At 37.8% G+C, this 12,334-nt stretch overlaps 1 protein-coding gene across 1 annotated transcript in view; it reads left to right on the forward strand.

Moving 5' to 3' along the window:
- Positions 1 to 3,118: 3,118 nt before the first annotated feature.
- The window catches only part of SPAG17 (sperm associated antigen 17), a 97,198-nt gene continuing 87,982 nt past the window's right edge, over positions 3,119 to 12,334 (forward strand). The window contains 3 exon segments of the mRNA XM_026054285.1: positions 3,119 to 3,445; positions 9,804 to 9,944; positions 10,423 to 10,482. Coding sequence (XP_025910070.1) covers positions 3,119 to 3,445; positions 9,804 to 9,944; positions 10,423 to 10,482 — 528 coding nt within the window.

Raw genomic sequence — 12,334 nt, forward strand, 5'->3', positions numbered from 1 at the left:
TAAATATTTAAATCTTACAAAAGCAATAATAATATCAAGTGTGCTCTTAAGGACTCAGAAAAAGTTCTTTGCTCAATTCTCAACTGAAGGAGAGAAGCTGATGGTTCTTTATGAAAAGATTGTCTTTTTTTCCCAATATTTGTTAAGCATTTAAAATAAGCACTTAAGAAAAACAAACATGGCTAAAATTAATTCCCCTCCCAATGGATCAGGTTTTAATTCAAAATATGAGTTCTTCAGTCATCTGTAGTCAGAAAATATTTAATAGAGAAGACATAATATTTACAAACAGTAATGTCTCCCTCTTCTCTCCACTTTACTGGAGAAAAAGTGCAAATGTTCTTTAAGTCACCCTACAGTGAAAAGAAACCAATATTTCTTCTTTCTGAAAGAAGTAAAAAGTAAACCTAATAAGAAAAATCATTCTGGGCTAAATATTGTGTCCAGCTGCACTCCACTGTTAACAATGCACATTTTCTTTTCCTGTTGTGTAACTTCATAATATCTGCAATAGTTAACCACTCTTCCAGGGAGAAACAAGCTACCTTGTATTTACAGAACGTTATTCAGAATTGCTGATGCATTGTAAATTCGCGCCTTCATGTTTTCCAATGCCATTTGCCATTTGTTCATGTATCCACACACGTTTTCACAGATTCACCCAATAACTCTTGCATCAAAATCAGGGCCAGTTTTGCTACCTGGGAATGAACAGGTTTACATCTGGGCCTTTTTTTTTTTTTTTTTTTTTGTGTGTGTGTGTGTGTGTGTGTGCAACCAGTATCCTAAACTTTACAGTACTTTCCCTCTGAATCCTTAACTTGTCCATTTCTTTCATCCCATGCTAATCAATCTAGTTGAACAACATCCAGTTTTGCTAATTGTATGCAATGTTAATGTAAGCAAGTTAAACTTCAAAACAACAGAAAGAAGCAGGAGTTTTTCAGATGGCCTAGAGACAACTAGGCCTTTTGAAGTCTATTGCCATTTGGAGGAAACAAAGGCTGTAGTTTCCCAATATTTTTGATTTGTTATTTTTGTGTTCTGGCACATGTAACCTAGAAGCTTTCCATGATCTGGTTTATAGCTTGGCTTCACAAACAACTTTGACAACACAAGTAAATGGTCAGTGATGAGCAGCCAAACAGGAGATGCCTTTAGCTGATCACACTGCAAGAGAAGCTATTTTAGGGCTATATCCCATGATCATCTGCAGCAAGGAATAAATATATCTCCTTTCTATTCTTCTTTTAGGATGGTCTTGGAGGTCATTTCACTGTTAATCTCCCAGTAACCACTGGAGGAGTAGCTGTCCTACTTCAACTTGATGTACTATTTGCTGCAACACTCAGCGGTAATAAACAGCAAGTAAACTACATGGTTTTACTAAAACAATAAGCAGCAGAAATTCCTTCAAATAATCAATTTAAATCCAAGCAAACACATAATAGAGATAAATGAGCCAGTTCATGATTCTCTGAGCTATTGTTCATATTATGAGAGCTATTTGTAGGCTGACATCAGAGACTGCAGAGTGATTGATGTTTTCTAACATTCCTAATAAACCAGAACATACAGATGAAGGTGTAGGCACAATGGCTAGTGCTATTAAGCAGTCCTCTTCTCCTGTTAACATCATGGTACAGCACATGTCTAGCCATACCCTAAGGAACAGGATACATAGCCCTCTCTCCTGAGTCATCCTGAAGCTCATATCCAGCACTGAAGACAGAGCTACAGAAATTAAGCAGCACACTTCGCAATAAGGGTATGGCAACTTGGGCAGCAGGAGCAAATTATATGCACATACCTGTACTGCTTTACACCACATCAACTGCTAGTCTTCCCACCCCATACTCTCAATGGACATCAGCAGACACATGCTGTATACCCAAGACTTAATGAAGCGCAAGGGCATAGCGGCAACATCACACTCCCTACTTCTATGAAGAACTGAAGACTTTTTTCTGAACAACAAACGAAAGCCTCAAAATGAGAAAAAATGGACATCAGCCAAGGAATTGAGAGAGGGAAGAACATTTATGGATGTTGGCAAATTTACTGTAGAGCTTTCCCTTTTTTATAAACTACATCCTTGTCTGCAAAGCCATGGAAGATATTCTGCAACATAATAAAATGATAAAAGAAAGTTTGTCTCATGTCCAATATGAATGTAAATTTCTGCTTCTGCACTAAGAGTTTGTAATCAAAGGTGTAATTAAAGTTTGTAATTAAAGGATACACACTGCGTCAGTATCCTAGAACGAAGTTTAGACTAAAGTAATAATGCACTGCACGCAGTGTGGCTATAAGACTACTATGAAATTAAAATACAGATTTGGAGGCCCAGAGCAACCCTTGTTGGTGTAATGGGATGGGGGGAGGGCAGCATGTGGTTTGGGATATTTTCACCAAATGTTAAATCACACAGAATATTTCACTCGTCTCTAGTGAGATCACAACATGACTCCTCTGTAATGAATTCTTTATCTTGGCAGCTCTCCTGCTTTCTCCCAACTGTGCCTCCCTCTCCCTTTCTGGGCACGGCACAGCAACATATGGTAGCGCTTGGTGCGCAGCTCGGGCCTGGGAGCAGGCTCTGCTGCCCACACCTGCGCCGCCCACCCCGGCGCCATGCGGCTGGCGGCCGTGCGGGGCTCACGCTCCAGCACTGACGCATGAGCTCGCTTTGCTCGCTTGCCTTCCCCGGCATGCCAAGGCAGCTGGCTTTCAGCAGCCACGTGAGGGATGGAAATTCGCTGGTTGCAGCACAAGGCAACAGGAGGCCCTCACCATTCCCCAAGAGAGGCCAGCATCACCTCCACATGGTCACAGTGAAGCTGCCACCTCAGAGGGCTCCGCTGCACTGCAGCAGGATCCCAGGGCATCCCAGGTGGCAGCAACTGCGCCGGCCAACCCCCAATCTTTTCCACGACAGTCACAAATGTCCGCAACGGGAGGACCCGAAAACACACGGGCCCCTTCACCGCTGGGCAGCACCAAGACAGAGGCCGCCAAATGGCTGCTGCTCCCGTGACGGTTGCTGCTGCCCGCAGCGCCGCCCGGGCGGGTCCCGCTCCCCGCGGCGCCTCCTGCCCGCCATGCCTCCCCGGTTGCCATGACGACGGCGTGGCGGGCGTGCCTGGAAGGCGTGGCCCCGCGGGCGCCAGGTTGCCACGGCGACCGCGTTGGGGCTACCCGCAGGAGAGAGCGAGGCGGCGGCGGCGGCGCCATGGGCCCCAAGCGGCCCAAGACCGGCGGCGGCGGCGGCTCTGCTGCAGGGCCCGCGGGCAGCGGCTGGGAGACCGCGCTCGTGTCCGCCCGCCTCGAAGAGGTGAAGGCGGCAGCGGGACTGCCGGGAGGCAGCGAGCGTGTGGGCCGGGCCGCGGGCCGCAGTGCAGGGCGGGGGGAAGGGGCCGCACACAGAAATAAACCTCCCGCTCAGGTGCTTTGAAGAGCTGAAAAGCGGCCAGATTCGCCCTTTGCTTTTCGTTCCCCTTCTTGATGCTTTTTGAGACGTTGAATGCCAAGTTTTGGCTCGGGGTCAGTTTTTTATAAACTGCTGAACAACGAGGTCTGATGGAGGTGCTGACACAGCATTAACTGTAGTGTTGAAAATGTGAAACTATAATTTTCCTCCCTGAGTGTGTGTAGTGAAAACGTGATTTTTGTTTTTTTTTTTTTTTTTAAAAAATGTGAGGATCTAAAAGTATATTTAATTTTCTAGGTCCTGTGTAAGCAATGTAATTTTAATAAATCTTAACTTGCAAGAAAAAGTTTGGTTTCAAAACAGGTTAGTAGTTTAGCAAATAATAATATTTATCTAGCACCAATTCTGGAAGCAAAACAAAAGACTTCAATGGTCCCCTTGTTTGTTGGGTTCCTATTGTGCCTCCCTCCCCACTTTCTGTCTTAGTACCTGCAGCTACTAGGAAAGAGTGAGGACTTCTGCATTTAGACTGCAGCTTTAGAAATGGCTAATCCATTTACCAAGCACACCACAGATGTCAAAAGTCCCTTATGTCCTACCTTTCTCCTTAGATTTGGTAGGAGCCTTATAGCACAAATTTAACCAAACAAAATCACTTTTTTATTACTTTGTTTGTTTGTTTATTTTTAGCGCTGCTCAGCTGAGGCTAATGTTTCCCGTTTCCCCCTTAGAATATCCCTATTCAGTAGAGTCTAGGGACACCTGAGCTCTTTCTTCTCTGTGAATCTCATCCCAGCCCTAGGAGAATCACCCTAAAGTGTGAGGAGGGGTGGAGGTTCGCTCTCCAAGGCAGTTCCCAGCCTTTTTGCGGAGCTTATTAGTAAGATGCCAATTAGCAGTGTTTTATAGGGGTGTTTATTATGGTTGTGGATGTTGTCCAGAGAATTTGCTGCAGAAAGTGCTCTGTTTTTTTTTTTTTTCCTACCGCTTTTATGTACAGCTTATTATATTTTTTAATACAAATAATTATACTGAAATATTTTAAAAGGTTGAACTGAACTTAGCAGATGGCAAAATTAGGCTTATTCAGGACCACCCATTGAGGCAGATGGAAAGAAATGTTTGCTGAATGGGGCAGGAATTGCATAGGAGAAAAATGTGAGATCGTCTAATTAAGGATTATCATAATACCCATAATTAAGGAGGTGATTTAAGATTCCTTAAGTTGGTATTGTCTGTCCATTTTACATTCTGGCTAAATTCTACCCTTTCTTCTTTCTTTCTGGCTGTGAGTGCTGGGCTTTTTTTCCCCTCCTTCTCCTTTTTTTTTTTTTTTTTTTTTTTTTTTTAGTGCCTGTCAAATGCTAGCAAATCGTGAGTTGAGACTTCTCCAGCATAGCCAAATTTTATGTAAACAGTAAAAGCACATCCTTGACAAAAATGTGTCTGTGCTGCCATATCCTTCTTCTTCAATATGGAGGGGATTGAATATCTCAATTACTTAATCATCAAGTTATATAAAAGTATAAAAGTTATATAAAGTATATACAAAGTTATACAAAGTGCAAAAGTTACTTTTTTTTTTTTTTAATCTCACATCATTCTGACAAATAGCAACCATACCATCTTCTTCTCCCGTGCTCCCTCCTTCCTTTCTCCCTGTAGTGTAGAAGAGTTAAGCCCAAATATTTAATGGTCAGAACTGAAAACTGAGAGTGTTGAGCAACTTTAATTGTAGTTGCTACAAGACACGCTTCTCAAATTATTTCTTGCTGCTCCTCAGCATTGTATGTCATATGTTCTATGAATCTTAAATTATTTGAGAGATAACAGGAATGCAGTGAATTAAATACATTTCTCTCTTCTTAATTTATATATAATATACTTTGAAATCTTTGACTTTTTCAAATAGAGAATATTCTTTCCTTTTAGGCCAAGCATTTTAATGTGTGTTTATGACTTACAGAATTTTATTGGGCTGATGTTTGAAAAGGAGTTATTTTTCCAGTGGTGTTAATATTTTATGGGCAGGCATGCTAACTAAAATACGGTTTAAATAGTATTTATTAAACAAATAATTACGTTTACTAAATACACTGTGAAAACTGGCAAAGAGACTACTCAAAAATATGTACAGAACACATACGGATTTGACAGTGCTTTGCATTTTGGTTTGTCTTTTTATACGTAATATTTTATCCTTTTTTGCTTGTTTCTGATGTGCTATGGAACTACAAGTTGTGTTATCCTTCAGAGGTTCATCAAAATATTTTGATTGGATTCAATGGAGAATTAAATTGCAAAACATAATTTAAGATGCTTAGTTTTAAACTTTGTGTGATACTTAAAAGGCAACATTTGCTGCCCTAGCAATTGAAATTATTAGGTTTTATATATCCTTATCAGTTACTGTTGTAGTAGCAACAGGAACCGGAGTCCACTTTTGCCTATGATTTTGCTTCTATATTGCCATTTTAGGGTCTGAAAATCAGATAAGAACGAAGCCTCGTAAAACTGTTAAAAATGCTCTAAGAAGGGGATTGTGCTTTTGATTACTACTTGTAGTCCTTTATCTCTGGAAAAGAATTGACATTCAGTTGAATTTGGATGTTCTGTAACCTGCACAAATAGCAGAGGCTTAGGTCCTCAAAACCAGAACCCAGTGGTAGTGTGAGCAGTGGTAGTATTCCATCAGCACGGAAGGGAAGTGGATTTGGCGTTTTCTCGGCAGTGGTACCCTACACGGTAGCTTCCTCCTTGGCACTACAGAAATGTCTCATGAGTAATCTTTTCCCAGTAACGCCTGCTGTATTTACTGCTTTAAAAGCTCTCTGAATGTTGAAAGCAAAGAATGCCGGAAGTGGTGTTGTCTTAAGTGTTCATAAATCACTACTAAAGCTCACTATTTCTGAGACATCACTTAAAAATCAAGACACTTGCCTTTTGATGCTCAACTGTTTGGGGTTTTTGCTTTCAAAATTTTGTTTTTTCAACCCTTACACTTCAGGTTAAAATTGCGGTGTAATGAACCTATTAACTGTGACCATAAGGAGAGGGGGAGGAAAAAAAAAAAAAAAACCCATAAAATTCCACAAGATTAAGTGACACTGCAAAATGACAGATAGTTATACTACTTAAAAAGGGATGTTGAGACGATTTGAGGAGCTTTTCTCATCAAAAAAAAAAAAAAAAAAATCTAGAAACTAGTACTGCAAAAGTAGCCACATTTTTTAACCTCTCTTACCTCCCTTTAGCAAATGTTTTCTCTAGAACAGCTGTCCTCTTGTCTCTAGGAGCTTAAGCAGAGAACACAAGATCTGGTTTTTTGTTTTTTAAATACTGCTGTTATTTCAGTACTACTATGACAAATAGGAAATATAGACTACATGTATCAGAATCAAAATGTTTTACTGGTTTGAAAAAAAAAAAGTCAAATTACATGGGGATATGACGAAGGCTTGAGAATTAAATTAGGAAAAGGACAGCCATGTAAAGGTGTGACTTTAGAAAATGACCCGCTGTTTATGCGGAGCTCGCAGAGAAATTAGAACTGGAGTTTCATCTTCTGAGGGATGCACCAACTTGCCCATAGATGGTTATTTCTGACATTGAGGGAGGTTTCCATATGTTTCAGCTCTTGACATGCTCAGGAGTTTTCAAATGGGGAAATAGTGCTGTTTATGACAATTTTAATTTGATGCCTTCAAGTTAGGAATTACAGGGAGGTCCAAGCACATGTGTTAATTTACCAATGTTTGCAGCATCAATCTTTTCTCAGCTATCTCCTTTCTCTATAGGCCATTTCCATGCTTTTTCAGTATTTGTTACAGTTTCTGCTCTCTTTTGAGATAGGAACCTCATTTAAGGTAGCCCTAATGTAAAATATTTGTCCTCCTTCAGATCCTATCTCAAGTCCCACTTCTACAATAATAACTGAAATAATTAAGAAAAGTGGAGGAACAGTTTTATATTGAGAGAGAAGGTATTTTTACAATAAATATTCTTGTTTTCCTTCTTATTTTTATGTTATTGTATTTTACATATATTTTTAGCTATGGAAGCAGGCTGTTTTTTTTCTGTCCTTTCAGTGCCTTGAATATTAAGGGTAATGTTACGGTATTGATAAGGACAATATAACAAAATAATAAATTTTTAAGTTTAGAAAAAAGGTAGTAAAACTCTGTAAACAATATATTAATGCTACACATTCAGTATTCTCATAGACTTCAGTTGCTGTTTTGGATACTCAGCTTTTCTGAAAAATGATGGGTCAATGGAAAAAGAGGACTTGCTATTAACTGACTGTTAAGTCTGGACAACATATTAATAATATATTCATATACAGTTATACAGTAAAATGACTATGTAGTTATTATAAATATTGTTGTATCTATTCTAGCAGCTTGTTTCTTTGAAATAAGCAATTGACAGGGGGAAGATAGAAATGACACACTGATGTCAAGCGGCTGTCTTTTGCTGAACCTCTGAGAGTGTTTGTTTTTGGATGTAAGTTTTTTTAAAAGTTAATTTTTCACAAGCAGGGCTCCTGATCCTGATGTTTTGCTTTGATGCTACAGGCAGCTGTGGCAGTGGGAAATCAAAAAACAAAACGAAACAAAAAAACTTTGCTTTTATTCCCAGGGAATGCATAAGTATTCTGAAGGAGAATTTCTTATTACTCAAATATAAATCTGAATATGAGAGGGACTAGAGAATAGCAGCTTGGACAAGGAATCTGAGCATGGAGAAAGCTGGGATCTGTCAGACAATGACGTTTCAGAAGACTGCACTTAGGGATTTGTGTGGCCTTTCCCACTGTTCTGTTTCTATGAATATCTAGTAGGTAAAAGAAAAAATGTGTGATGTCACAATGTGTAATCAAATTGTGCCATTTTCATGTGAAGTTATGATTTGTTACCTTATGTTATTGTAAGCCATTCCTCTCAATGCAACATTAGAAGTCTCTCTCTTCCTCTATTAGTCAAAATACAAGCATTTAAAGTAAGATGTTTTTCTCCATCTGAGAGAAGGAAGAGGAACAAATGAAGACGGAAATAATGATTCTGAAACAAGACAATATTAATCCTGTTGCTTATGTCTAACTACTTTTTAAGCTCTTTTCCCTTGCTCTGCCATCATTCATGTTTTATTCCTCTCTTCAGCAGAAAGATGTCTATATATTTTATGTGTTATATGCATGTAAAAATATTTACATCCAAATGCTAAAGGACTATCCTGTCAAAGCCTGTCTTTAAAGTCTCTCCTTACCACTACACACATTGGCTGACGTGATTCTTCTTAGTCTGGTCCTAGTAACCTAACATTTTCCTGGGACTAGCTTGGTTTTACTGAAACTTTCAGTGTTTACCTTCACTGCTGACCTTGCATATTACAGATGCAGATATGCAAAGGAAAATATTTTTGATGATTTGTGAAGAGTGGAAAGTGCAAAAACTGGAGGATATTTCTAGTTTAGGTACCATTGATGCTGATAGAGAAGACTCTAGGGAGACGCATAGCTGTACTGGAGATATGCACTCATGTTATGAAAGGTTACAAGGGATTCTGATAGGCTAAGGTGAAAGAAATTGAGAAGACAACAGGAATATATTTATATAACAGAAGTTTCTGAAATGAAGCTGCTTTGAATAATGAATGTATATCACTAAAGCAATGTTACAATATGTTTTTATTCTACATTTCTTTAATGGTGAAAGCAGTGGTTTGTTTGTTTCTTGCTTTTCTTTGTCCATGATACTATATGTGTATTTTACTGGAAGTGTGTGCAATCTGCTAGAGTTTTCTGTCTGATTATATTTTAGTGAAATATAACTTGCCAGTAATATATATTTTCTTAGTTCAGAATATTTAAATGAAAGCAGGTAAGAGCCATGGGTATGCAGTCTATTTTGAAAATAGTGAAATAATGCTGAAATTTTCAGAAAGTAGTATTGCAAAATTTTCTAATTCCCTAGATAACGGAAATGAAATTGATGAGCAAACAAGAAGTATAAATCTAAATATATGTATTCATACCATTGTCTTTTCTTTCTTTATCTTTGCTATCAAAAAAAAAAAAAAAAAACTGTCGAATCTTCAAATACATGGGTGAACATCTGCCTGGAAGATTTATATGTTACTCGTTTTTTTGTTTTCCACAGCATAATGCTGCCATCTGATGGTGGAAGCAATTGAGACAAATGACAACATGCTTTTTCAGGTTGTCTAGAGGTTATGTTGATGTAATAAGTATGGTGATATTAATTATGCCTTAGGAGACTAATGATCTCTACGGGTTGACTCCTTGAAACTACACAAAAATGTTTTTGTTTGCTTGTATTTTAACACACTAAATGTTTTATTTTGGAAATAGGATGTGTGGAAACCTAGCATTGCTTTTGTTGTTGGGAGCAAAATTGAAGATGAAATACACATAAAGGCCCTGTCTCTTGCTGTGCAGGTGCCACAGCGGAAGCTCTTCAGTGTGATAAGACAGGAAGACATTATCAAACAGGTATTATAAAAAATAAAACAAACAAAAAAACCCTCAGCATTTAGAAACAAGCCAAACACTAGATAACAGTTCTGTTTTTGATGATATGCAATGATGATATGCAATGCTTTTTTGGTAAGTGGTAACTTCAAATCACATGTATGTATATGTGTGTGTGTGTTTGTATATATGTCTGTGTGTATATATATGTACATAAAATAATAGAATAGCACTGTTGGAAGCTATAAAAATTACACTGATTTTAAGAGTTACAAATGGAAGCAGAAAAGCTACCTGTGTAAGCTGGTGGTCTTCCCATAAATACTTTGGTTTAGTGTAGACTTTCTTTAAGGTACTAATGATCAAAGCTTCTCTCTTAAGCTACAGAGGATATCTTGAGATGATTCCTCAGCATTTTGAAGTGTGAATGTGGAGTTTACACAAAAGTAAAATTATTTATTTATTTTTTAAAAAAACACTCAACTTTCTTTTCCTGTAGATCATGGAAGCTGGAAATCAAAAGGGAAAAAAAGTTAAGGATGTACCCATGTACCATGAGGTAGGTTGAAACCTGTATTGTCCAGTCATTACTCTTTTACACAGAGTGAAATACAGCAGTATAATTATGTTATATCTGAGTAAATGCAAATTTGCTCCATTTAGCAATACACTAAAGATGTATTGAAAAAAACCCACTCCTTTCTTCTTTTGATGCCTTCACAGCTGTATTTGGACTGCTATAATTAAGTGAAGATCAAGGTATCTCTTCAGGGATGTGGGATTTATTATGTTAAGAATACATTATGTGATTGATTAGTATTCCCACAAATTACAGATAAATAAATGAACTGCTTGCCCAGAAAATAGCAGAAATAACAGTAAGTTATAGACTTACACTCTCTTTCATTTATGGACTGCAACTCTAGAACACCATCCGTATGTGCTAGTATCCCTTACAAAGTCGTAACGTGATTTATCCAGAGAGATATGTTAGGACTGGAAATCAGGTTTAGTATAAAGAAGATTTCCTTCCCCCCATCCTTGTTAATGTTTTACTTATAGCTTATGAGAGGTTATAAAGTCCTATGATTAATTAGAAGATTGTTTAAAATTTTCCTAGGTAGAATTTTATGGCCCTGTAGCAAAAAGAATTTTACATCCCTCTAAAGAGATCCTATTTTGTATTTCAGTTCTGCAATGCTTAATAAACTTTTTATATGTCTCAGGTTTTGTCGAACTTCATAGCAGGTCTTTTTAGTTACAGTCTGTTTTTCACTAATGCCAGATTACTATCTGAACAAGTCCCTTTGGAATTGATGTGACTATGAATGTTATGCTATTAACCTTCTTCATTTAAGAATAGCCTTCCAGGCAAAGTCACCTTTACATTTCTTGGGATGTAAAGCATCCTACTGTCAGAATGATTTTGATGTCTGGCTCTAAGCAGAGGCCTTGCATGATACCTGTATTTAATTACTAAGAGCAGTTTTCCTTGTGAAGTGAATACTTATTAAATTCCATCTGTCAGTGCTGTATCTCATTAGCTGCTTACTTTACTCCTCAAAGGCATTTCTTTTACTGTCTCCTATTTAAACAATGAATATAAAATGCCTGTTGCTTGGACTTGGTTTCCGGTCTGGCTGTAGCGAATTAAAAGACTGGCCACGTTGCTACAAGCGTTAAGATCCTGCCTCTTTCAGGAAAAGTTTGGTACTGAGTATTCACTTAACACACATTTGCAGTTTGTTTATCATTATTACAATGATTAACAATGATTACAAATGATTACAATCACACAAGTAAAGAGGTAGCACTGAACAGAGTCTCTGGTTGTCTTGCACATAGCCTCTACTGAAATGCCCATGTATTATTGTTAAAGTTTTGTGCAGCAGTCTACAGGGCCTGCTTTAAGTTGAGCAACTTTAGCTTCTTGATACATTGCAAGCTAATATGTCTTTTTAAAATATTTTCTTTTGTGTATTTTAAATTATTGCCTATCAGTTTTTAAACATCTTACTATGCTGCATTTTGTATCCCTCTTCGCATGTCTGTAGTTTTCTTCCTTTTTTTCCTGAGGATTTTTTTTTTTAGTTTAGTTTGGAGAGTATAAGGGCAGGTTGTTTTGGTATATACATGACAGCTTTCCAAAGTCTGTTTCTGAAGTGACTTGATCAGGTTCACAAAATAAATCAATTTTCAAAAAGTAGGAGTTCTGATTTCTAACTGCGTTACACTGAATTGTGTGTTCAGCACTTAATTTGATGTCATTGGCTGAGCCCCTCATAAAGATGACAGTGTTGGCAGGAAATCTTGTATACAGGAGTGAAAATGTTAAGTTCCTTGTAAAATATCAGATTTCATAATAAATCAGATGAAATTATCTTCTACATTTTTTTTTCCCCCAATAGAAA

This window comes from Nothoprocta perdicaria, unplaced genomic scaffold, assembly GCF_003342845.1.
Source record: "Nothoprocta perdicaria isolate Ctin4 unplaced genomic scaffold, notPer1 scaffold_120, whole genome shotgun sequence".
Lineage (NCBI taxonomy): Eukaryota > Metazoa > Chordata > Aves > Tinamiformes > Tinamidae > Nothoprocta > Nothoprocta perdicaria.